Source organism: Denticeps clupeoides, chromosome 17, assembly GCF_900700375.1.
Source record: "Denticeps clupeoides chromosome 17, fDenClu1.1, whole genome shotgun sequence".
In the NCBI taxonomy this organism is placed as follows: domain Eukaryota; kingdom Metazoa; phylum Chordata; class Actinopteri; order Clupeiformes; family Denticipitidae; genus Denticeps; species Denticeps clupeoides.
In genome coordinates this window covers 18,126,638-18,154,455 of record NC_041723.1, presented here as the reverse complement: position 1 = coordinate 18,154,455, position 27,818 = coordinate 18,126,638, and the positions used below count along the sequence as shown (strand labels likewise).

At 42.4% G+C, this 27,818-nt stretch overlaps 1 protein-coding gene across 4 annotated transcripts in view; it reads right to left on the bottom strand.

Annotated features, from left to right (window-relative positions):
* megf11 (multiple EGF-like-domains 11) overlaps positions 1 to 27,818 on the bottom strand; it is a 124,585-nt gene that overhangs the window by 69,555 nt on the left and 27,212 nt on the right. For all 4 annotated transcript variants that reach the window (XM_028957890.1, XM_028957894.1, XM_028957893.1 and 1 more), the window contains exons 4-6: positions 18,147 to 18,248; positions 16,947 to 17,047; positions 8,429 to 8,521 (exon numbers count right to left, since the gene is read on the bottom strand). In XM_028957890.1, the coding sequence (XP_028813723.1) occupies positions 8,429 to 8,521; positions 16,947 to 17,047; positions 18,147 to 18,248 (296 nt within the window). The remainder of the gene's footprint in view (positions 1 to 8,428; positions 8,522 to 16,946; positions 17,048 to 18,146; positions 18,249 to 27,818) is intronic.

Below are 27,818 nucleotides of genomic sequence, written 5' to 3'. Positions count from 1 at the left end.
ATCCCTGAGCAAGACACTTAACCCTAAGTTGCTTCAGGGAGACTGTCCCTGTAACTACTGATTGTAAGTCGCTCTGGATAAGGGCGTCTGATAATGCTGTAAATGTAAATACAGCTCTATTTTTAGGTCACTAATTAAGAGTGTTAGGTTAACTGTCAGGTATCATGTTCTGTCTCAACGCATAAGATGCAGTGTCTACAGCGTGTGTGTGCATGTTTAAGAGAGAATGAGTGTGTGCTGATAGTTGCATAGGTCCAGGTCTGTTATGAGGAGTCGTTTAATGAGCAGCGTAGGGAGTCGCCACATGCCCCACTCAGCTCCCTGTCAGCGATTACAAAACCAAATGCCCTGATTTATTCAACCAATTAATGTAAAACTAATCATCCAGCAACTAGCCCTAGCCCCATATCAATGAAGCACACACACTCTCTATATCATCCCTTTACATCATTACTACACACATCACTTTAGATGTGCTTACACACAATGAATTTCCTCAGGTTTTAATGTTTATCCTACTGCGCATTCTGGCCACATCTCTCTCCAGTGCCCGGAGTAATTTGAAGCCGAGGTTCAGACGAGGGCAGCAGCAGCAGAAATCCCGAGGGCCACTGGCCGGTTAGGGCCAACTACTTTTAAAACAATACAAACACACCACAGGCAGGGAGCGAGCGAGTCCTGAGGGACACTCCCAGAGAGACCGAGGAAGGGCACGTTCAGGCCACTCAATCGCCACACTGTTGAGGAATGGCAGCTGACAGGGGCTTTGATTCATCAAAGCGGGAGGGGGAGAGCCAGAAGTGACTTCAGGGCCTTCATGGGATGAATTAGCTACTGCTGAGTGTTTAAAACATCTTTCCTACTGTCCACACAATCAAGGTTCACACAAACCTATATACACTCCGTCATACAATAATTCATGTACGTGCAAGCAAACACAGAACAAAAACACTTATAAGAGGGAGGCGGACTTCTCCCCTGCCGGGTGTGGCTCTGTGAGCTTCGGCATGGAGAGGAGATTAAAGCAGACATAGGCGGCGAGAGAAAGATGAGAGAATGAGAAATGAGAGAATGGTTTATTCAGCTACTTTGTAGATGGCTATGTGGAGAATTGAGGACGCCATTCCCTATCCCGACTCTGTTCCTCCTTCCTTTGCCTGTGTCCCTTCCATTATATGTGCCTCTTTGTCGATTCCTCGTTGCTTGTTCTTCACATTTTTAAAAAACCCTTAGGAATTGCTGCCCAGAGCTCAGGACATTATGAATTTCTCAAACTGAGTTATTAAATTCATGCAAAAAAGGACCCAATGAAAAAGTGTAAAAGTAAACTATTCAAGTAAAAATAAAGTATTGTGCTTTAAAAGAAAACCCTGTCTAATACCAAATTGGCAACAGATGAACAAATAATAACTGCCATAATAAAAGTAATACGGATAAAAAATTAGGTTTTCTCTGTGTTTATAACAATTGGAAAAATTATTTTATTGCATAATTATAATTTCATAAAAATATTTTTACTACACACATCCAGTGTAGTAATAATTGATCATTATCTGCTGCATACACCATACATTTAATTACAACGATCTTCATAATGAAAAATTAGATCCATGTCTGACTGCAGGGGAATTTCATAATGTAGCACGTCATTCTGAATATCATTATTCTGAAAATATGATATTTTATGGCATATTGTTCATTGCTTTGGCTTCTGTTATTGCGTGCACTAGGTCTTATTTTTATTCTCTTATTCCCTTATTCACTCGCTCTCTGTTTTGCTCTATTTCTGGTTCTCTGACTGTCCATAGACTGTCCATCTCTTGTGTGCTTCCTGTCTGCAGTGATCTCTCTCTCTCTCATGCTGATGGTGGAGTGTATCTGCCTGCCTCTGTGTGTGTGTGTGTGTATGGGTGTATGTGTGTGTGAGTTCGGAATGACACCATCTGTTCTGCTGATGAATGACGTGTCCGTGGGCAGGTGAGAGGAGGTCCCTGGAGCCCCTCCCCACCATACCCAGACCACTCAAGTCTATCAGCAATAAAACTTCCCCTGGATAATTTACATTAGTATTTATTACTGAGGACACCACCCATCTGACACAGCACATGTTGTTACTTCAAAATATTAAACATATTTGGATCAGAACTGATCATATCTATACAGCACCAAATAGAAAAATCCAGAACCTGTTTGCTTATATGCTTATGAATGCTTATACTCTTATGAAAAAACACTGGAGATGGATTCATTTGTGCTGCTACTCTACAGAATTATCTTAGTACTGCTAATGACCTTAAATAGGGTGGTAGTAGACTAGTGGGTAACACACTCGCCTATGAACCAGAAGACCCGGGTTCGAATCCCACTTACTACCATTGTGTCCCTGAGCAAGACACTTAACCCTAAATTGCTCCAGGGAGACTGTCCCTGTAACTACTGATTGTAAGTCGCTCTGGATAAGGGCGTCTGATAAATGCTGTAAATGTAAATAAATACTGGGCAACAAAGCAAGCAGTAGCTAATAAACAGTTCACACTGTAAAAAAACTGACACTTTAATGCAAACTGTCATGATTTCTAAGTCATGTAAGGTGAGAAATCTTTATATTCAAAAATAAAAAATGCAATCTTTGCTTAAAATCCTCAGGATTTTAATTTAAGCATTCTGACTGGTGAACAAGTATATGAAACATTATCCTAAGTATTAACCCGGAAAGCAAGTCGCAAGTTGAATTTGACGATAAAGTCTTTAGTAACTTTTGTTCTCTGGCTTCTGTGCAACATTAAGTGAAGCAGCAAAATCCGTTCACTCTCCAGTGATTCATTTCCGACAACCTGCACTTTCTCTTTGTTCCTCTAGTTAAGTAACATGTAAAATGACTATTCAAAAGTGATAAAATAACAAAAGCCATTTTATCAACCTTTTTTTTAGCAGTGAGTGGTGCCCTCATGTCAACTCGTTGCAAACTTTTGTGAGGTCAGTCAGGGGGCTGGGTGGGTCTCTAGGCTAGAGACTGGCAGAGATAAAATGCCTTTAGGCTACAGCAGATGTACCCCCCAGGGAAAGATACAACAGGTGAAGTCATGCCTCGCTTTTTCCACTTCCTCCTCCTGTGTGTCTCGTCTTCACTCCCCACCTCTCTCGATCTCCCTCGTTTTTACAGTCTCGCCCATGACCCACATAGCAGCCTCCTGGTACGACTGCTCCAGAAAACGCTGTCCGGGTTCTTTGATCAGCCTCCAGATCATCAACAGAAAGGACTGTCACTTCAGCTTTGGAGCTGTGTGTTTCCCAAAGCTGCTCAGCGACAAGCTCCTCCCAATCGTCATCCTGTTTCGCTTATTCTTCACCGTGCACATGGCCCCTATTCAAGCACGGAATATAATACGGCTACCTGGGAAAGCGCAGCTTTCATCTCAACAAGGACAAAAACCTGTAACTCCCGCCTCGGTTGCATGGCTGTGTGAAGCAGCACTGCGATTGTGTTGAGAAGGGGGGTTGTGGAAACTCCCTCTCTCCAGAACACACCACGATTCTAATGAGACAATCCACTTCACCCGACACCACTAAACCAACCCCAAATTCCCATCCACACAAGAGGTAAGTAAAATTTACAGTAAAAGGCAAAAACACACCATTTATACGAAGGTGGAAAGAATGGAAAGCAGATTTAATTTAAAAATTGGCATTCGTTCCTCATTTTTACAGATGAAAGCTCATAAATGAAAAAGACTGGAGCCATGCCCAGTATGGAAATATAAAAAATTATGAATAATGCCCCTGCCTCAGTCATCAGGTCTGTTTAATAAGCAGGACTAGCAGAAAGCCAGCACCTGCATGCTGGAACACACAGCTGGGCGCCACTGAGATCCAGCAGACATTTAAAATATCTCATTTGATCACCAAAAAGGCATGACATGTAGGATGACATTTCTTTTCATGCTGGATAAATGCAAGGTTTATGTATTATTGTTTTGTAGACATGTGAGGTAACATTCTGGACCTTATCTTTTTGAGGATCAATTTGCAGATAATCATGCAGATTTCATTATACACGATTATACAAATTCATTATACAATTTAACTACAGCTCTCTTTAAGCAACTCCCTAGAATTCAGAAAAATATAAAAATATAATCTAAATATTATGCTTACAAAGAGCATACAAATAGGCTAAAAAGAGATAAACAGTCCACTAACCTAGAATTATCCTAGAACTAACCTAGAACAGCAAATGATCAGGAGTCTCAGTTACAAGACTTTGCATACAACTCATAGTAAAGGAAAAGTACATATGCAAATAAAATGTCAGATTTATGAAACTGTGCAAATGCACATCTGCACTTGCAAGTTGATTTTTTTCTGAAACTGAAATATATGTGCTTACTGCTGAAGTGGAAAGATGAAAAAATGAACCAAAAGAATTCTTCCCAACCCAACCTGACAAGTACAGTGTACTGTACCCCCCCCCCCCCCCCCCCCCAAAAAAAAATGTACATATGCATTTGAAGAGGTGTATGCATTTTTAAGTACCGTTTTGTGCATACGCAAAAGTTAATTGCATGTTTGTGTAATGTTAGTAGTGTATTGTGCAACGTGTACTTGTAACAGGTACTGTAAACGGTGTTTATGGCCAGTTTGCATCATCAAAGTGGCGAGCTGCGATACCTAGCAGATTGTAGAAACGTTAGACTTATCTTATCAATGTTACGTTTGTCATTTAATTGTTGAATTGTTGCACAATTAGTCAAATATTTTCATGAATGAACGTGTTTTTATGATCACTGGAAATACTTTATAGTGCAGATAAATACCTCTAGATTAATATGAATACATTAGTAGATCCAAGTGATGCTGTTGCTCTAGTGAGAACCTGAAAATTATGTGCACCCCCTTCCAATTTACTAAGAACAGCTGCTAGACGATGATGAAATACATTGTTGGACATAAGATTGCTTTTAAAAAGTTTTCCGTGTCAGCATTTAAATAAATTAATCATGATATATCACTGCAGAGAGGTTAAGAGTAGATATTTGGCTTTGGATAATTTTGTATGATAAAGTAATCTATTTAATCTTTAGGGGCAATTAGTGATTTCATGTTTTTTTTGTATTATCATGCAACAGAAAAATAATAGTTAGATAAATCATCTGATTAGTCATTAGAATAGTCGACTATTCGATAAAATAATCGCCTGAACTATCGTTTTAAAAATAATCGCTTACCCCCAGCCCTACTTGGCTGCTACAAAAGCATTTACCCACCTTAGCTTCAGGTCCTTTTTATATATTTATATTAAATATAAATTATACCTGTAAATGCAAATCTTGCTTAAAACAGTCAAAGAATGTGTCGTTTTTAACACTACTTTGGACAAAAACATACTGCAGAAAATAGAGCATATGCAGCAGACATATGAAACATAAGCTTCACCACTGCATTCAAACTGCATTTCCAAATACGATTGTCAAATCTCTACTGAACCAGTGGATCCAGTTCTTTTTCAGTGATAGCATATGGTATATACACAGCTGTAAGAAGTCATTCTTTTATATTATTTATTCTTTACAAATTGTTCTCGTTTTTCTTAACATATATAGTATATCCCTCTGTTTACCTCAGCACAAGAGAAATATTCTTTAAAAGTGATATGGAGAAACAGGTTAAGTCTGTCATCTACACCCACCATATATCAACTGCTGCACGGCTGCTGCAGCGGAGATAGAGAGAGCCTGATTTACACTCTGTCAGTAATCATGGAGTGGCTCTTTTGTTAATGAAAATGGCCGCTGATCTGTTTGGTGGTTCTCTGGAACCATCACTCATAGATACATATGTCTTCTGAGGGCAATAAGAAAGACAGGAGAAAAACACAAATGGGTAAATGGAGTTTAAGGGGGCAAGTAGAAGTGGTACATGATTCAGAAGGATTCCAGGAAGCTACTTTCAGGCAGCAATGAGTGCATCAATAGTTAGAAAGTAGAAGGTTAGAGCTTTGTGGGTATATGTGTGTGAGCATATGTGCAAAAAAAATATATGATCAATTTTTAGATTTAATTCAAAAACAGCAAAGCACAAGGGATACTGTTCTTACATTTAGCCCTGTAGATGTACAGACAGTTATATATAGACATGTAAAATGATGAAATTCATAAAGGGGAAGCTAAAAGTACATGGCAAAATAAGAAAAAAGGAGTAAACCATTTGCAAGAACAAAAAGAAAGGGACTAGTGACATCATTTTTCCTATTTTCGCTGTTTGCACAGAACATTTGAACTGGTGCTGAGAACATGGGACTTGTTGATCATGAGAGCACCTCTCCTTTTAAAACTCTGTCTGAACAAACATCATTAAAACTATGTTCTTGACGATGGAAATAATTATACAACAACTTAAAACCTATGTCGTTTTTTTTTTTTCTTCTTCAAGATATCGATAACTGCTAAGTGCTTCCTTCATGTTTTATGTACTTACGTAAATCCTGAGGATGCCTTTAATCTTGCACTATTGCAAGATTAGTGCCAGTTCGAAAACTGTGACCCTCAGTGACCAGTGACTTTTGATGGTATTTTCACATATAGATGTTATTTGCAAAAAAATGTCCTCAAGAACCGTGCAAACAGAAAGGGAACTCAGTTCTCTTTCTGGTCAACCTCAGCTCAGATGGAGCCTCGATCCTTTTTCTCTTCACACTTTACTTCCGATCCGTTTACAACCACCAAATCACCAAAATGCAGGCAAATCAATGGTCTACCCTGACTTACAATAAAACCAATATTCCATATGCTCCAGTCACATGACATGATTATTTGAAAACAATGCGTCGCTGGGCATGTTACAATTTACAATAATATCTGTGGTTTTGCTAAGAGCACAAAGAAATTTAATTGCTTGTCCACAGAGTGAGTTTTACTTTGGGGCAGATCAGGTCTTCAGGTTCACCGTCTTCTCTCTGACCTGCATGACACAGATAATCCCTCCCCTCCACACAGCCTCCTTGAGAGTTGTATGGGTCCCAGCACTAAACACAACAAACCAAAACCTTCTCCAGATGCCCAGTCGCCTGCTGAACTACCTATTTATACAGCCATGTACTCCTCATGACTCATAAATAAAGATCACAAATTAAAATCATATAGAAATCAGTATTATACACAGAACCATTTAATTTGATTAATGAGTAAAATTGTAATCCATTACATGGATGGATTAAAGGTCCTCCCTTTAAAATACCACTTGAGTAAAGGCACAAAAGTACCAAAAGATCATCACGTTTGGCACAATAGTTTATTAAAAGACATTCATTAAAATGACTATTGAATAAAGGGTTTGAGAACAAAGTTTAGTTATAAACCTGACCAAGTCAGATTTACTGTAATAGGAACTGTGTTTGTATAAATTCAGAATAAATCCTCCAATCCACCCATCTGGCATCAGGGCCGATCCACCAGACACCAGCTATCAGACCTGCTGAACTCCACACACAAAACCGGACTGTTACCTGACTGAACTGCACCCTGCACCTTACACATCACTGTCTCGGTGATCAGCATGCTGCTTCATGGACAACAACCTCATTCTCAGGAGCTCTGTCCATGGTAAAGTTTACATATATGTATTCCACGTCTATATTAAAGTATATATAGATATTTTTTAATTTTTGTAAATGCCTACTCCATATAAATATGCCTACTCCGTGTACTGTTTGTTTCCTGTTTGGCTGTAACTGGAGACTGTCTTGTCTTTTTGTATACTGATCTGTAAAGAGCTAAGATGACAAAGCTTACTTTGACTTTGGTGACATCAGGGGTGGGGCTTGCAGTGTTTGTAGGTGTGGTGTTTATGTGTTAAATGTGAAGCTTTATCTGTTGCAAATGAATAGTTGTGTTGTCTTGAAATCATTTTGAGTACTCTGCCCATTTTTATGATAACCAAATGTTAACAGTCACTACTAAGAGCAATCCTGATTTCATTAAAAACATTGTAGATTTCCACTGACATTCAGCAAGCAAAAATGCCAGAGAGAGATTTTGGATAGAGCTGAGCAGATTGCATCTAAAATAATAACGTGTTACCCGAGGGTTAAGATAAGGTAACAGTTAGGTCACTACCTAATAACTCATAAGTAGAAAGGAACAACAGATTTTGCATGATGTAGTGGAATAAAAATGTATTATAGTCTGAAATGTATTGGAGTTAAAGTAAAAAATACTTATGCTAATTTGCATTGTTACTGTCCACCTCTGGTAAATTGTACCTATGTAAATTAATCAAGAGGGTCAATGTATGAAAATCAGAAAACATCATTGATCAGTAGGGAAGTGTGGAATGTTATCTTGTGTCCATAGGAGGCTTTCTGTAAGTATATAAATATTCATCTGTTGATAGCTGACAGGTAAATTATTGATGAGTTGATGTGGAGACGTACCGCTGGAGCAGTCCAGTCCTCCCCAGCCTGGCTCGCACTGACACGTGTCTGGAGAGACACAGCGGCCGTGGGCGCACTCCTCTGTACACAGAGCTGAAAAGAAAAAGAGAGGTCAGAGTTAATTTATCTCATTTATTTGGGACTTCACTCATCAATGTTGCTCACAAGATTATGTTCCAACTATGTTCCCACAAAAATGTTTCAGACAAGAACTGACACAAAGCACAGTGAGCACCGGTCACAATAGAGGAAGAGCAGTATCTGCAACAAAACAAAAGATAATCAATAAGATAATCAAAGATCTGCCAGACATCTATACAACTTATACATAGCTGAGTCTCTTAAAAGAGGAAATCTGCAACCACTGCCCAGGCTGATCACCAAACGGCATCCATACTCAGTGTTGTTAAAATGAAAAGTAAAACTATAATTAAGACTCAATAGCACCTCAGACAGTTTATCTCATGTGCTCCCTGCTGAGGCTTGATGGCAAAGATGCAGACGTCAGCTGGGCAAGACGCAAAAAAACAAACCGTAAATCTGGGCACGTCTGACCGGCCTTTAATGCAGAGATTGGCCAGGCAGCACACTTTACTAAGTGTGCAGTTTTCTTGATCATTCCTATTGAGCAACACGATGGCCAATTGATTGGGGTATTAGCATTCCCATCCAGCAGCACAGAAATTTGACTTGCTGGTTTCATTTTTTTTTTCCATAAACCCATATGCAAACAGCAGGTGAGTAAATAAAGGTATAAACATGTAAATTGCAGCGTTTAGCAGGAATAATGGAGAGAAACTAAAGGTCACACGACCAGCAGGTTCTTGTCTCTGGTCAGGCACAGTCAGCCTATGATTCACAGTGATTGGAATCTGCGGCAGGGCAACCATGGTTAAGGTTGAGCATGCATTAATTCAACACGAGGGGCTCTTATCGCTCCTTATTCTTGACTTTGTGTGTTCTTGTGTGTGCTGACTATAAATATATGAATGTTACTGTTGATGTTTGATTAAAATAATTTCAGTGTGGTTTTTTTTTGTACTGCAAGTGCTCCACCATCTGCAGCTTTTTTGAGGTTCAAGGGTGATTTGCTGAGGGGCATTTCCCTGATTTATAGTTGCTCTGCAGTTTCTGGAAATGCACAAAAAAATTCCCCTTAATCCACTTATTCCACCAAAAGTGCTATGATCCATGGAATAATATTTTACCAGTATGTTCATTGTGAACTAGTGTGCTAGCAAGACCAAAAGTGTTTTTCACCATGGCATAATACAGGAGCACTTCTCTTTCAGGCGAAGCTCTTCAAATGAACTACAACATTTGAAGACACCCAAATCACTGCTTTAACCAGAACCCAGAACCAGCTACTGACCAGAATTGTCAGTAGCTATATTTTATTAATGTATTTACTACATTACTACAAAGACTTGGAATGTATCTCTGGACCAGTGGACCAATCCTGGACATATTTAGGGGTTAACAGATCCTTTAGGATGTAAAGGAGCCAAAATTATATTTGTAACATGTAGTAATAAAACAAAGCAGGATTATTCTCACATGTTGAATCAAGAGACATTTTCCTCTCCCCTGGTCTCCACATTTCCTATTTACATAGTGCTCTAAGCTGCATAATAGTCACTCAGAAAGGACCCATATTTCAAGTCCTGTCACATTCACAGGCATGCCAAGTATGGCACAAATCTTAAATGTCAACGCTTATGGAGTAAGGAAGGGACATTTCCAAATGAAATACCGCAGAAAACACATAAACACAGTATACCACGTATCAACACACTCCTAGTGGTCCTTCCTTTCGCACCATGCTTTAAGTTAATGAAACATTGAGCAGGGTGAAACAGAATAAAGCATCAAAGCAGGACGACTGATCCTCCAAATGGATCCTTGCCATCAAGCCAAGGGCCTGTGGCAAAACTTTTATCCCGGATCTCTAATGTTCTGCATCGCCAGAATGATCACACTTGTTTGGTGACATTTCGGAACATATGCGTTGCTTGAGGGTGACCTACAGCATTGGCACCTGTGCTTGAATGCTGTTATTTGCAACTTTGGCTGTGCTCATCCCTATAACATCAGAGGACACAAATGTTATGCTATTAAAAATAGCGACAATCTGAATATGTAAATATGGTATTCCTTTTATGAAAAATATGTTATTTTATTTATTTACTTATTTATTTGGGGGGCTCTGCATTACATGTTATTGAGGAGAAGGTATTAAAATAACAAAATCTTAAAAATTTTTCAGATGTGCTTTAGTATGTGTGTGGGAGAGAGATAAGGAGTAAAAGTGTGTGATTAGTCTTGTAATAACATCACCTTGGCCAGTTTGGCCCATTTCTCTTTGCAGCACCTCATCAGGTTGGATGGGAAGCATTGGTGCAAAGCCATTTTAAGATCTCTTCAGAGATGTTCATTCTACAATGCTGCAGTCATCTTTCCCTCTGTCCTGACTAGTTTCCCAGTTCCTGCAGCTGAAAAACATCCCAACCATGTTTTTCAGCCACCACCACGCTTCACTGTAGGGATGGTATTGGCCTAGTGATGAGTGCTGCCTGGTTTCCTCCAAACGTGATGCCTGGCAATCACACCAAAGAGTTCATCAGACCAAAGAATTTTGTTTCACATGGTCTGAGAGTCCTCCGGGTGCCATGTGCCTTTTACTAGGGTGGCTTCTGTCTGGCCACTCTACCATACAGGCCTGGTTGATGGATTGCTGTAGAGATGGTTGTCCTTCTAGAAGATTCTCCTCTGTCCACAGAGAACCTCTGGAGCTTTGACAGTGACCATCAGGGTCTTGGTCACCTCCCTGACTAAGGTCTTACACCCCCTGATTGCTCCGTTTCGGTGGCCAGCCAGCTCTAGGAAGAGTCCTGGTGGTTTTGGCAGCAGACATTTTTACCTTTCCCAGATTTGTACATTGAGATAATCCTGTCTCTGAGGTCTACAGACAATTCCTTTGACTTCATGCTTGGTTTGTGCTCTGGCATGAACTTTCAACTGTGGGACCTTATATAGACAGGTGTGTGCCTTTCCAAATCAGGTCAAATCAACTGTTTTTCCACAACTGGACTCCAATTAAGCTGCAGAAAAATCTCAAGGATGATGTGATTTCTCTTTGTTTCATGTTGACATTATGGGGTGTTGTGTGTAGATTTCTGAGAAAATAATAAATAAATCACCAAGTACAAAATTTCTGTCTTATTCCTAACTGGTTTCTCCTCTATTTCTGATGTTTCGGTCATATTTATTCAGTGTTGGACACATTATTTATTGCATTTGACAGTCTGAATAAAGTATGAAAGAATGAGGAAGTGACAGAGATGGAGAGAATGTGTGTGTGTGAGGTGATATGAAGTGTGAGGTGGGACGAATGGACAGCTTAGTCCTGGGCAGCACCGCAATATGGATTATCACTCAATCAGGCCCAACTGGAAGCCACAGAGAGGAGTGGAGTTGCAGCGGGAGAGAATCTCCGGCATCCAGAGGATGACAACTAATCGCAGAAATGCTCCAAAAGCAAAAATGCTAAACCAGGCCCTCAAATCAGAATCTCTGAGCTGGATGCTGAGCCACCTTACAAAAAAAAAAAAGAGGAAAAAAAACGTTGCAGCATTTTGTGCTGATGTAGATTTCAGATTGACTATTTGGAATCAATGAGCCTATGCGCTGCATGCGAAGACAAAGAAGAAGAGAAATCCAATGACACTCTGATGAGATGATTTATTTTAGTTTCAATCAGCGATTCTGATCTCGGCTGGAGGGAAGGGCTAATTTGCCACATCTTTTTTTTTCATTGGGGGAAAGAAATTAGCCTGTGGAATGTAAGTGAGGTGATAAGGAAGTGCACCTCCTGCCGAGGGTCAAACCAATGCACGCTTATATAATAGAGCGGAAAAATAGGTCTCAGATTTTAATTAAAACTGAATGAATATGGCTCCTTAAAATAATATCTACAGACACTGATAGAAAATTGGCCCTTTCATCAAGATAAAAGGCTAATCTACCTAATTATACAGAGGTGTTATCAGACAGTGTAAGAATGGAACTAATTGCCGATTGTCATGCAGAGGAATATATTGAGGGTTGTACAATAGGCAAGTTGGACAGTAATCTTTTTAAAAGATATTTTCTCTCCTGCATAGATTTCTAATCAGGCGCCTTACTGTGTCCGTATGAGAACTGGAGTGAGGGCGGCAGAAGGCCATTTAGACCTAATCTGAAAATTCACACATTCATTAGAGCAAATGTTTATTGAGTAATTGTAAGTGTGATTTGATTTGACAGAGGTTAGGCTGCTTTTACAAACCACTGTATGGCTGAATATAAACGCATAAAGCTGGGAATATCCTCTAATAAAAGCAGGTTAAATATCATGGCCCGAGGCAGTCCAGACTGACCGATGCTGACCGACTGCCAGAACGAGTACCACACGGAACAAGCCATGGAATACAGAGCAGGTATGTGCCTATAAACAGGCAATAGGATGCAAGAGTGAAACAAAAAGCCATAATCCCCAAACAGGTGGAGCTGGGGATGAAGCACAGCCAAGCATTCAGTACAGAACTTCCTGACATATGTGTTCATATGTGATTACAATCAATGCACTTGTAACAAGTAGAATATACAAAAAATGTCATATCACAGGAAGGATTTTAATGAAACTGCTGTCTTAAAGGCCAAAATGAAAAGGAGAAGAGAAGAGAAAACCTTTATGTTTTAAATGGATGAACCTAAAATTTGAAGAATAGTGTCAAAAATGAAGTTTATTAAACTCAAAGTAATCTTTCAGCATGAATCCTCAGCAGCATTCAAATTACATCTGATCAGGAGAGACTCCACAAGACAGAGGCAGGAATCACTTGGAGTTGTTCTTGTAGAGCTTCCTGAAGTCTTCCACAGAACTGAAAAAAAGGCTGCTTTGACACCAACAATAACAAGATTGAAACAGCAGCCTATGTGTAAACTGAAAAATTGTTCAGTAGATTACTGAGCATATAATACAAAAAATACATGACTAAAAGGCTGAGATCAAACTGAAATGAGGAAGAAGGAAACCAAGTGAAAATGCAGACTTATTCTCACATTATGCTGCTTTTACAGTAGAAGACTGCACACATGCAGTTATTAGATGGGTCCAGTGTATTATGCATCTTGCCTACTGTATGAAACTTTTAACTTGTAAAAATTGCCAACTTCGCACACCAAACTACCAACACTATGAAGCCAAATAAAAAAAAAACATGCTACTGGGACTACTGACAATTAATAACTGAAAAAGTATTGTCTGTATCCTCCACTGACTACACAGATTATTAGCACTTGTAAAGTAATAAATTATTACTACTGAAGCAACATTTTTCATATTAAAATGCAACACCATTTTTCATCTAACAATGATGACAGAAGAGTCAACTTTCAAGATTAAGCCATAGGGTGATTCTCTGGAAACTGAAACCTAAATTTTAAAACAATTTCTGTAATATTTGCACTTTTACTTAAAAGTAAAAGTTAAGATGGCTACTCAGCTAATGTGAAACATCCTTCAATTTCAATGTATTTAAAAACCGAAGGGTTTGCAGACATTTGAAATACGGTTACCTCTCGCGAGTGCATCAGGCTTAATTAAAATATTTATACAATGCACCTTATTTTAACTCTATCATATGTTAAACTCAACAGCACTCGTGTAGCTTTTAGACCAGAGACATTGCTGTCCAGTGCATCACGTCCTGTGCATCACACCATCTTGGTCATTTTAGTTGCATATATTGGTATTGCATAATTTTATTGAAGTGTTGCACAGTTTTGACTCCCATTACACGTTGAAATATTTTGTGCAATAATTTTGTCTGAATGCTTATAGAGTTAACAGAATTTTATTGTCCCATGCATCATATGGCAAGTTTTCAAACTGCCAAGTAGAAAAGTATGACAAGTATTACATACATGTCACAGTTGTTCATAGTACTGAGTGATTAAGTTATGGGGATAAAGTAACTTGTGTTATCAAAATGTCCAATACAAGCACACCTGCAAACCTAAAAAGCCCACATAGGAACTGCCAATAGGAACAGCTTGCCCTGAGGTGATGACTTTACATTTTGTCTGGAATATATGGGACTCATTATAGGTAACAACCACTTGTAATTGCCTCAAATTGGTGAAATAAAAAAGAAACTCACTCATGGGATGCACTTATGAAAAGTGGGTAGAACACTTGCTTTGAGGACATAAGAAAATGTCAAAGATCAACATGCAGGTGGAAGCCTGCTTTTGTCCCAGTGCACTAAACACCGCTAGCAGTACAAATCTCTTAATCCAAGTGGTGAGAGGACTGGGATTAGCCAGAGAGAAGCACTGTGCAGAGGCAGCAGAAACTGGCTGGCCAGACCCCACCTCGTCTCTCCATCTAACCCCATCTGAAGGATTTAAATTCTTGTTGTTGGGTGGAGGATGCAGTAAATCAAAGTAATAACTGTGGGTAGGGAATATTTATGTTTACCACGTTTACCACACAGATGGTAAATGGTCATTAATACAGCCACTGTTAGCCCGGCCGATATTGTCCACTAATGAAAACATTATTGATCCTCACTCCCTTCAAAGACCCCCCCAGACAATGTCAAAATTGATCCTAATCCCAGCTGGCAATCATCCTCGAGGCTACAGAGAGAAGTGTCCCCTTTCACGGTCAATTGGGGCAAAAACATGACAGGGATTTTTGAACATTTCATGGGCATTTGAGGCTCTCTCATTAAAGCGTGTGACATGGATTCCTAGGATGCTGGTTATTAAGGCAGACAGATCTTTCTTTCTTTTTTTTAATCACAATGGTATTCCTGTGGGGAAGGCAGCCAGTGGCTAGATGATGAAATATTATTCGCTTACATATGCATGTGCTCCATCATACTCTGGTGATCATAATTCTGCTGGCAATTCCCTACATAATGTACTGAATGTACATTAAGAAGACATTGAGCTCAAGTCTTGAACTAGAAGGGGACACACACACAAAAACACAACAGTGAACATAAATAATAGAAACAATGGGACCGTCTCTAATAAGCACATTGGAAAATACAATTTCCATTGGCAGTTTTCACCACTCATTTAATGTTTTTCTCAAGTTTTATGCCTACAGTAACACAGACCCATGCAGGTCGTTAATTTCTCCCAGTTATAGTTGATCAATTAAAGAGTGCAGGCTGTAAAAGGCTGCCAGAGTGTAGGAAGGAGAAAGACTGGGCCGTGCGGCAGTCGCATTTAATCTTGTACACCGGTATCATTAACTCATGATCACTGGTGCTGAACCTCTCGCATCACCTCAGTGACAACAGACACAGACAACAGGGAAAGCTAGAGAGGGAGATTCCAACAACCTCACACAACACTCGGCACATTGCACAATACCAAAGTGACTGACAGATTTCGTAAGAAAGCATTTGTGTTGTATTGCCAGCACTACATGCTACTGAATTCATTGTAGGGGCAACGCAGTGTGGACACATTTCCCGGGATGGTGCACCAATGTCCCAGGACGGCTCCAGCAGCCAAAAACATGCTTAGAATTCAGCATAAATGAATGAGTGAGTGAATTAATTTTAGGTCAAGATATATAGAAAAAGATGTTTCCAATGTATTTGAATCTTCACCAAGTCAGCACCTTTACAGTATACATCACCAAAACACCCACACCCTACTTGTGCATTTTTAAGGAGCCTTTGGAGAGAGCATGCAACAAGGCAATCAAAGGTTTCTCCTGCGAGAAATACATGGACGCATATTAAACAAAAGGGCCATCAGCAGATTCGGGAGCATTCAGCGATTAATAAGGTTGAGTAACTGCGGATGCATCAAATCCCATTAGCTGTTATGCTACGTCTGTTGATTATTCCTCTTCCCCAGGCGCTTTAGCGAGATTGGTGTTTACTCCATCACCTTGACATCACACCGTGCTAGGCACCTTTCACTTCACCATCTAACTGTGTTGACAAATGAAGCAAGGACTGCATGCATAAAAGTCTGCTCTGAGGTCACCTCAGCGCCACCAGGAAATTATGAAAGATATAACCGTGTCATATTTAATATCGAGCAGTCAGAGTTTGCAGTGTTGAAAAACACGGGCAGAGTGGAATTTAAATTTCTACATGCATGCAGACAGCATAATAAAGGCAGCCATGTTAATTGCTGTAAAAATGTTGTTATTCAAGTACAAAAGATTTCATTATCTTCACAACAGTGAAGAGGAACTATGAGGTCTAATTGAACTAATCACAACACAAGAGAAAGATTGCTGCATTTGTATAAATACAGCAAAAGACATTAAGCATTATTTACATGAGCAATAACAACAGCGAGAAAACAGCCTGAGGTGTGCATTGTGGGAGTTTTTTTAGATATCTGAATAAGAATCGTTCAATGCTCAAGTTGGATGACTGCTGAGGAAATTGTAACTTCTGCCATTACTAATAATAATGAGAAAAAAAAGGACACTCACGGACACACAGGTCGCCGCTCTCAAAGTATCCTGGGCAACACTGGGAACGGCGGCGGTACATGGTCCTCACACCCCGCCGGTAGGCTGTCTTATAGCTGATTCTGGAGGATACAGAAAGTACAGTACGAAAATATAATAAATGACTGACTCCCTTAATAATAAATGTTACTGAAACTTCACATAAGGGTAACATTAACAACATTATCATTCATTCAACTGAATACTGAACCTTTGAACATTGACATTTTAAACTGTTGTCATGTGCATGCTCTGCAGCCATTTTAGATATAAATGTACATGGGATAACATGTCATCAGTTATTCTAATGACATTCTGATAAGGAAAGTCTCAAGTAAAAATGCCCCAGAGGATGTAAGTAAAATGCCCCAGAGGATGCATTTGAACACAGGATGTAGTGTAAGCCACCTGACAAGGTTGTCCCAATGGTCCTTCAGTTGTGTTCTTCATTTACCAAGTCAAGAGTGACAAATTCAATTAATCCTTTGCAGTCCAACCTATACTATAATGCACTGTTTGGATGCACTGAACATGGATGTTGTCACTAAGAAAGTGTCATGAAAGTGAATGTTTCTTTAGATAAAAATATAATTTTAGCTACCATTGAAATTACTACATTGTTTCTTCTCTGTTAGAATCTGAAGTGCTTCATGATGCAAAAAGGTACAGCTAGACACTCTTGCATATGTAATTACCCATAGGCTGGACTGAATCATTTAACAAGGCTGGGAGGCTGCAGCCTTCTGTTGGTTCTGTTCATCATCGTATCACTTCACCCTTCTTTATTTTTGCTTTCATGTAGCATTATTGACATTTTTAATTTATTATGCATGATGTGCATTGACTTCTGCAGTGGCTTTACGGTTGGGCAGGGGGTGTCCTGAGGGCAACCAGTGACTCATCCTGTTCATCAGTTTTTAGTTGAGACATAAACCCTTAAATGCACCAATTAAACCTTGCACACTGCTTGATGACACTGAAAGGACCATTTCCATCTCAGCTCTGACCAATTACCAATCACTGAAAGCTACATTAACACGGTGCGTTAAAGACAGCAGGGAGACATCTACCCTTGACCTCTCCTCCAATTCGTTTAATGGGGCTAACAATGGAAGGAGGATAGTTGCCATGGTGATGAGAGAATGGTTCGCCCCATCATGATGGGGGTCAAGTTTTACTGACCTGTGCCGGGTGCACTTGAACCAGTTTAGGATGTCTGTGCATCTTGTGTAATAGATCTGGTCAAAAGGGTGCGCATACGACTCCTGCACCGTCACTGCATAACTAGGAGAAAGAATCAGAGGTCACTTGAAAGAAGAAGGAAGGTTCTGGATGTAGACATCACCTGCAGAAAGGACATAATTCACATAAATTGTTAAACTGTTCAGGCTGCTATATTTAAACAGGTGGTACTGCAGCAATGTCCCAGACCAGCAGGCTTTCTTCCACCAGAACATTAAAAACTGTTGAACCACTGACCAGTACTTATTCTGCCACTTATCCACTCACTACACTTTGACAGCACTTTTGCAAATGATGCAACTCTCAGGTGGCTAAAAAATAGCACTAGTGACATGGACTAGAAATAATAAGGATCTTTTATAAGTGGGGTAATTAGACACAAGGAAAAATATAACTGGGGCTGAGACAGGGAGACAAAAGAGGATGTGGCACCTTATGGCTTTAAGTTCCACTTTGTTTATATTGTCCTCTGTAAGTTTGGTATATTATGTTTGTATGTATGTTAAATAGTGGTGAGGGCACCAATAGTAGATGCAGTTGTAACATGGGAAATTCCAGGTCTGTGGCATTTTGTGCTTTTGTGAAGAACCCCCGCTTATATGTTTATCAAGCTGCTGCCTCCCACAAGCAAGAGGTATCAAAAGCCAGCAAATAGCTTGAGGTGCCATGATGGGAAACTCTTGCCGAGGGGGCTGTCTTCCTGTATAAGTTTGGACAAAAGAGAGATCAAAAGAGAGACAGTCTGATTGGTCGGTGGCAACTTTTTGGGACTCTTCCCCTACAGTGCTTTTTTTTCTTTACAAATGGTGATCCCCAACATCTGTACGGAGGTTGATATGTAAACTGTAAGGATGCACATCACGGGAGCATGCCTTTTGTGTTGCAAAACAGCTGTCTGCAGGGGGAGGTGTGTCATTCCTGTGTGGATGGTTGTGCGTGAAGATTCAGCACCTCTGTTTTACATGCCTTTTGTCTGACGGCAACGTGTGAAGTGTCAGCTGTCAGGACCTCCCACCCTCTTTGTCTTCCCCAAATGGGAGCCACCGGGGGCGTGACATCAGAAACAACAGGTTCTGATTGGCCAGTGACAACTTCCTGTAGGCCAGTGACAACGTCCTGTAGGCCAGGAGTATAAAGGTCTGTTCACATGTGTAAAAGGGACTCTGAGCTTTCTTGCTCAGGGGGTTTTCCATCGGAAGCCGGAAGGCTTCTGAGCCTTTCTCTCTTTCTCTTCTCCCTCTTTACTCTTTCTTCTCATTTTTATTTTTTTAACCTTGGTACCTTTTTACATTCAATATTCACATGTAACTACAATAATTATTTACCGGTGTTAATAAATTAGAAACTGTTCATTTTTAACCTGTACTGTGCCATGCCTCTTTCTGCAGGGAACATCAAGTTCGAGTGATTGAATACAGTGCTTTGTGTGGAGGGAGAAAGAGTTTTTCTACACACTCTATTCTCTTCTTCCACACCACATGGTCTTTTTTACAAAACATAAATCTTTTTATCTGAATTTTACTGCATAATGAGAAAGGATAGACGTATCCTAAGGCCCGGGACTCCAGAACGGAACAGGACAAACAACAGCCTCAAACCATTAGGTGATCCAGAGCCAGAGGATGAAAGTAACAAATTACATTTACTCATGTTACTTTAATTGACTAGTTTTTGTGAGTAATTTAAAATTTTGTAAGTTATTTTAAAATATGTAATTTACATATAAGTATAATATTACCCAATAATTTTACTTTGCTACTGGGTCCTAGAGCTGATCAATTACCAACCAACCAATTTTGCATGTTATTCTGCAACTGGTGATGAAAACAATAAAAGTTCATGTGAAGTGATTGTCATTGTGATACACAACACAGTACACGGTGCACACAACGAAATGTGTCCTCTGCTTTTAACTCGTTACTCTTGGTGAGCAGAGGGCAGCCATGAGGCAAAGGTGCCTGAGGAGCAGTGTGTTGGGACGGTGCTTTGCTCAGTGGCACCTTGGCAGATTGGGATTCGAACCGGCAACTTTCTGATTACGGGGCAGCTTCCTTAACCGCTAGGCCACCACTGCCCCACTAGCATCAGTTTTTCAATGCTAAAACTGAAAAAAAGTAATTACAACATGAAAAAAGTTTACTTGAGGTTTTGGAAAATGTATTAACAATAAAAGGCTGAGAAATCCCATGTATATAAGTATTCACAAACAAGTACTTTGTCAATGCATCTTTGGAAGCAATTACAGCCTCAAGTCTTTTTGAATATGATTCCACAAGCTTGGCGCACTATCCTTGGCCAGTTTGGCCCATTCCTCTTTACAGCACCTATCAAGCTCCATCAGGTTGGATGGGAAGCATTGGTGGACATCCATTTTAAGATATCTCCAGATATCTTCAATCTGATTCAAGTCTGGGCTCTGGCGAAGCACTCAAGGACATTCACAGAGTTGTCCTGATGTCACTGCTTTGATATCTTGGCTGTGTGCTTAGGGTTGTTGTCCTGCTGAAAGATGAACCAACGCCCCAGTTTGAGTTTAAGAGCGCTGTGGAGCAGGTTTTCTTTTAGAATGTTTCTGTACATTCCTGCAGTAATCTTTCCCTTTATCCCGACTAGTCTGCAGCTAAAAAACATTCCCAGAGCATGATGCTGCCGCCACCATGTTTCACTGTAGGGATGGTATTGGCCTGGTTTCCTCCAAACATGACGCCTGGCATTCATATTAAAAACCAAAGAATTTTGTTTCTCATGGTCTGAGAGTCCTTCAGTTGCCTTTTGAAAAACACTAGGCAAGCTTCCGTGTGCCTTTTATTAAAAGTCCCCTATTATGAAAAATTCACTTTGTGAGATTAATTAACATACATCCCCTAGCCATTCTTTTGTCCTGCAGTGGCTAAAAATGGTGATATGTATAAAAGAGAGGAAACGAAAATGTTCAAATAATGGACAGAGAAGATAATTGGTTTGAGAGAGGAGTGAGGAAAGCCTTACTCAACAGAGGTGGAGGCGTCAAACACAACTTATCTTCAACCTATAATGCTGCCCTTTCATCCATTTCCAGAAAAATCAGGCCCAATTCACACATCCACCAGGTTGGCCACATTTAACAACCCACTTAATGAGGGCAGGAGCTGCCAGCCCCAGCCTTTATTTCACTTAACAAACCTATTCAAGGCAGGAGTGAGGTGAAACCAACCTTGAGGATAAATTTGTGGTCACAAGCCAACTTCCCTCAGATTGAAAAAGTTCTGTGGATGCAGAATGAAACGTCTCTACCTTAAAGAAAGAAAGTCCATGCCATGACTTAACTTTCAGATGTATAAAAGAGAGCTTTGGCCATTCTGCTTTGCTGTTCAGGAAACAGTAGCCCAGATGGTCAGATCTGGAATATGTTGTTATAAGGGGAAAATATAAAAACTTAGCAGACCATCATGGCTTCCAAACATGCAAACCATTCCAATTGCTTGTTGATAGGAATTGAAAATTAGCACAAATCACGCGAGACGCTTAAGAACAAGTGGGTTATTACATTTTTTTTATTTTGGAAAAACGGCAACACTACTTCCTGGTTGTGCCAAACAGGAAGTGTTGATGATGTCATTTTCGTCTTTCTAGACTTATTTCTAGCCCCGGATGCGCACCAGCCTAGTCAGCTGGTACATTTACATTTACAGCATTTATCAGACGCCCTGACGCCCTTATCCAGAGCGACCAGCGAATAAAATCTAGTGTTTTCTGGTTACACCAGTCAGAAAATACATAAAGATAATTTTATAGAGATGCTTGAACTGGCTAAAACGATGTCGGATAAAGTAATCTGCTCTGGCCCATTACCGCAGTTTCAGCGGAGCAACAAGACCTGTAGCAGGCTCCTTGATATAAATTGCTGGTTGTTGGAGTGGTGTCCAAAAAAATTAAGTGGGCTTTATTAATAACTGGCCAACATAACGGGGCAGGCGCCACTCAGGTATCTAAAAATCTGGCTCATAGTCTTAGAATCGAAAAACGAACCTGACTCGCCAGAGCCGAGACCAGGTGGCAGACAGACTGGCTAAAACAAGTATCTGCCATTTGCGTAGAGCCGCCACCCAGCATGTAAACGAGATCCTACAAGAAACATTAAGATTAATAATAAAACTCATAAATATGCTGACACTGTGTCTGTTCCCCGGGCTGGACAGGGGTGTATGTTTCAGCAATTTATTACCCATTACCATCATTCCTACTGAACGTACAACCAGCACCAACAACAAATGTTAGATCTCACACACCTAAAATGCTCATTGTTAATGAAATTATTACAGATCAGGGGTTTGATGTACTGTGCCAGACCAAAACTTGGTTAAAAAGAAATGAATTTGTAGCATTAAACAAGTCTATCCCTCCTGGATAAAGCTATGTACACCAACCTCTCTTAACTGGAAGAGGAGGTGGCGTCACAGTAATTTATAATGATAACCTCAGTATTACACATAAACATGGATATGGATTTAACTCTTTTGAAATTCCATTGTTTATTCCAAAGTTTATTCCATTGATTAATATTTATAGACCCCCGGGACATTACTCTGAGATTCTTGGTGAATTTACAGACTTTGTTTCCAACCTGGTTGTATCTGTGGATAAAGCCTTTATTCGCGGCAACTTTAACATCCACTGTGATAAATTAGAAGACTCGCTAAGAACAGTATTCCTGTCTATACTAGACTAAACAAAATATAATAAATATAGAAGACATAGTCACTCTACCGCAATCTGAAATAGTCTCAGCTCATTTCCTTATCGCTTATAAAATATGTCTTAAACACAATTAAATTAACTCCCCTCGTTATAGATACAAATGTACAATTACATCAAGTACTGCACAGAGGTTTATTAATAACCTAGCTACCAGAACAGCTCTGTCGATATTACTATGAAAAATAATCTTCAAATAGAACACACCGATTAGAACGCTTCAGCCTTCTTAAAGAGCATGAATTAATGTGCTTGCGCATTGGATCCGCTTCCTACAAGTTTCCTTAAATAAGTAGCACCCATTGTAATGAATCCTATCCTTAAAGTTATTAACTCATCGTTTGGCACCAGCCACATACCAAGATCGTTCAAGGTAGCAGTCCTTAGACCCCTGATAAAATAACTTAATCTTGATCGCAGTCAGCTTTCGAATTATAGACCAATATCCAACCTCCCATTTATTTAGAAAATTTTAGAAAAAGTCGTAGCCCAGCAGCTGTACATGTAACTAGACAGCAACAACATTCATGAAGTATATAAATCGGGATTTAGACATCAAATCTTAGCACTGAGACAGCACTGCTTTAAGTGGTTAATCACCTGCTGCTGGCCTCGGATCAGGGCCGCATCTCACTGCTTGTCCGGCTTGACCTGAGTGCAGCGTTTGACACTATTGATCACGCTATTCTCCTTGACAGGTTAGAGAATGTTGTTGGAATTAAGGGAATAGCCCTTCTGTGGTTCATATCTGACTGATCAGTATTAGTTTGTGGACAATGAATTGTGATTCGTCTTCACATAGAGTTTGGTGTTCCACAAGGTTTTGTCCTAGGTCCATTGCTATTTTCCTTAAACATGTTACCTTTAGGTCACTCGCAAACACGATATTAGCTTTCATTGCAGCATCTGAACAGAATAGAAAATTGTCTGAAGGACATTAGACAGTGGACGCTCACCAATTTTCCTGTTAAACCATGATAAGACAGAAGATCTTCTACTTGGGACTCAAGCAGCCAGACGTTGGCTGTCTGACTACATCATAACTCCAGATAGCCTTTCTATCTCACCAAGTTGTCAGGATTGCCTGCAGCTGGGCTCCACACCTGACTCCAATCCTGACACCCCATAAATGCCGGAAGTTTACGCCCCTTCTAGGTCTCCGGCATTTTTGTGAACTTCAGTTGGCAACAGTGTGCATGTTGGTAATTTGAGTTCTGGCAATCGGCACACGCCTACGGGTTAGTTTGTGTTCTTTGTTTAAGTTAAATCGTTTTCGGCCACCGCACCCGTCTTTATTTGTGTTTATTGTTCATTTAATAATAAAAACCCCTTCCCAGTATGTCAGACCTCTGCGCTTCCTTCCCCCGTAAGTCCGTAGTCGTGACAGAATGCCGGAGACCCACCCAAAAGCGCAGAGGTAAAAAACAGAGGAGAAGAAACGCCGTGAAGGACGCAGCCCGGCACGGCGAACGCGGACGCCAGGGGAGAGACGCGACACCTGTTCTGGTGGAGCGTTTTCTCCCCGAGAAGCCGTGGTATGCGGCGCCGCGTGATGACGTCACCCCCGGGAAACTCCGCGAAACCCGGAAGCGACAACGTCGGCGGGTGAGTGGGCGGAGCGAGGACGTTGGCGTCGGCAGCAGTGAGGAAGTGACGTGGGCAGCGAGCGCAGAAGATGCGACCCCCACGATCTTCGCCATGTCGAGCCAAGAACTCTGCGCTCTGCTGGCAAGGCTCCCCGTGGACTGGGACGACACGGACGATGACGAGAGCACGGGAGACGAGAGTTGGGCTCCGCCCATCGCGGCAGTCTGCGATCGTCGCAAGGTCCGTGGGGACCCACGTCACTTCCAGGGGGGTGAGAAGCGACAACGGCGGCGTCCCTCCAGCGAGGAGGTGGGCAGGCTCCAGCCCGAATGGCCAGAGTACTGTCCCTGGGAGTTGATTGCACCCTGGGTCCAGGATGTCTGCAGGGTGGACGACCCTCGGAGTCACAGGTGGGAGGACACGGATGATGAGAGCGACAATGACGTGGATTTTCGTTGGGCAGTCGGGGCCGGGATGGCTCCACCCAGCGCGCGCGTCCGAGATTGTCGCGACATCCGTGAAGATCCACGTGACTTCCGAGGGTATGAGGTCGACACGGACTATGACGAGGATGACGCCGATTGGGCAGTCGGTGCCGGGATGGCTCCGCCCATCGTGCCCGTCCATGATCATTGCGAGGTCCGTGGAAACCCACGTCAGTCCCAGAGGTGCGACAACAGTGAGGAGGAGGACAGCGATGCGGGGGTAAGCTGGTGGAACAGGGCGACAGGAGGTCGCCAGCCAGCAACTGCACTGCCGGAACTGCCTCACAGGGAAGATGCCCTCCCAGCTCCAGTCGCCGACCCGCCTTCCCTCTGCTCGGACGTTCCCCAGCTGAATGGCAGCGCATCACCAGCGCCCCCGCATGCTGGAGAAGACGTCCACCACCCCCCACGCCACACGCCCACCACCATCTCCAGCGACGTGCCCAGCCCCGTGTGGGACAGCCAAATGGTCCCAGGACCCTTCAGTGGGGCAGCAGACACGGATGAGATCACTACCATCCTCACGTGTCTGACTGGATCAGCATGGGGCTGGAGCACAGCCCTCTGGCAGCAGGGAGAGACCGACAGGAGTTTTTGGGACTTCCAGCAGAGACTGAGGGCGGAGTTTGATCGGCCAGAGCCTGAGCCAGGGATCGAACTCTGCCCCTCCACCACATCCAGTACCAGTCAGGATCCGGGGCAAGAAGACCAAGCACTGGCGGGCGACGAGAAGGTCGCACCTCCCGAGATCCTGGCTGTGCCCCCTGAGGAGGTCCCGGAGAGCCCAGAGAGGGAGCCAGACGACCCTCTCTTCTGTCTGTCTCTGTCTGTGTGTGTGTGCGTGGCATATGTGTCCGTATGTCGCCCCCACTTCCCCTCTTTGTGTCCACCAGATGGCGACCCAGCCGCGGAGCCGAACCCCAGGGAGGAGGTTCCTGACCCGAATGTGCTGGTCCAAGGCGAGGTGGACAAGCCCCAAGGTACCCCTAAGTCCAGCCGGGGGGGGTGCTCCCCCAAAGAATTTTTTGGGGGGTGCAGTTCGGGTTGGGGACTCCTCCTGAGGGGAGGGTAGGTGGGGAAGCGATTGAGCTGGGTCCTCCGGTAGCCGGTGAGGAGGGTGGGCCAGACATGGGTCTGTGTCCACCTCCAGAGGGAGCGCCATAGAGCCCCCTGGTAGGCATGAGGACCCAGCTGGGACAGGCAGGAAGAGGGCCTGCTTGTCCCAACGGACGCAGAAGGGGCTAGCCGGATGGTCTGGCAATGCCCCCCCCTTGGCACCAGGGCCGTGCAGTGAGAGGGGCTGCATAGTCCCAGAAGGCACCAGCCTGGGGTGCCTGGAACAGTCGCCGGAGGCTCTGGGACAATCTCCCTGCGCGGTGCAGGGGGTGACACAAGACGTGTCAGAGGGGACGTGTGGGGACAGGGCCCACACGTACCCAGATGGATCGGCCCTGATTATTGTGTGCAGGTACGGGAGTCCGGGGCCGCCATGCGGGACCACGCCGGGGAGCCAGGCCGAGGGTCCGGGGCCGCCATGCGGGACCACGCCGGGGAGCCAGGCCGAGGGTTCGGGGCCGCCATGCGGGACCATGCCGGGGAGCCAGGCCGAGGGACCGGGGCCGCCACGCCTGACCACGCCGGGGAGCCGGCCCGAGGGACCGGGTCCTCCAAGGGGAGGATACAGCAGGGCAGGACCCTGAGGTTGCCGCCGTCCGCCCCGCCGCCTCCACTGATGGTACTGCTGGGGCTCTGAGGACGTAGCCCTTGGAGGGGGGGCTCTGTCAGGATTGCCTGCAGCTGGGCTCCACACCTGACTCCAATCCTGACGCCCCATAAATGCCGGAAGTTTCCGCCCCTTCTAGGTCTCAGGCATTTTTGTGAACTTCAGTTGGCAACAGTGTGCATGTTGGTAATTTGAGTTCTGGCAATCGCAACACGCCTACGGGTTATTTTGTGTTCTTTGTTTATGTTAAATCGTTTTCGGCCACCGCGCCCGTCTTTATTTGTGTTTATTGTTCATTTAATAATAAAAACCCCTTCCCAGTATGTCAGACCTCTGCGCTTCCTTCCCCCGTAAGTCCGTAGTTGTGACACAAGTACAGAAGTAAAGGATCTAGGGGTCCCCATCTATGCAGGTCTCTCATTCGATTTGCGTGCATTTAATATCACTAGCATAGCATTATTTCACCTTAGAAATATTGCAAAGATAAGTAACATCTGAAAACATAAGTAAACTTTACTTACTTACATAAGTAAACTGAAAACTCATCTGTTTACTCTGGCCTTCTGTTAAAGTCCAAGACACACCCTGTGTCTGGAGTGACCGCTCTCTACTGCTGGAGAACTACTGGGACTGGTCTGCTCCTGTTTTTGCAACTTTTGTTGGAGATTATTTTTGCCTGATTTTGCCTTTTTTCTGCTGGGAATCTTGGACTGTTGTAAAACAAGTGTTTTGTACAGGTGTTTTCCCTAAACTAAATTCTATAACCTCCAAACGGTAGCGCTTTATTCATATAGTAACCAGGAGGGGTGCTAGAGTGGGACCAGGCGATCTGGAGCCGGAATGGAAACAGAACCAGGGAACTCTGGATACCTGGATGGATGGAGGAAGGCAGAGTCTGGCGATGAGAAGGAACCAGCTATGAACCTGGTAAATGACCTGGAATCAATGAACCTGGTGATATGGAGACAGAATTGGTGCAGCACCAGGGAACTCTGGATGCATAGATGTATGGAGGAAGGGCAAGTCCAGTCACGATGTTGGGCGGCATTGACTGATGCCATTTGGGGAACACTGGTGCATAAG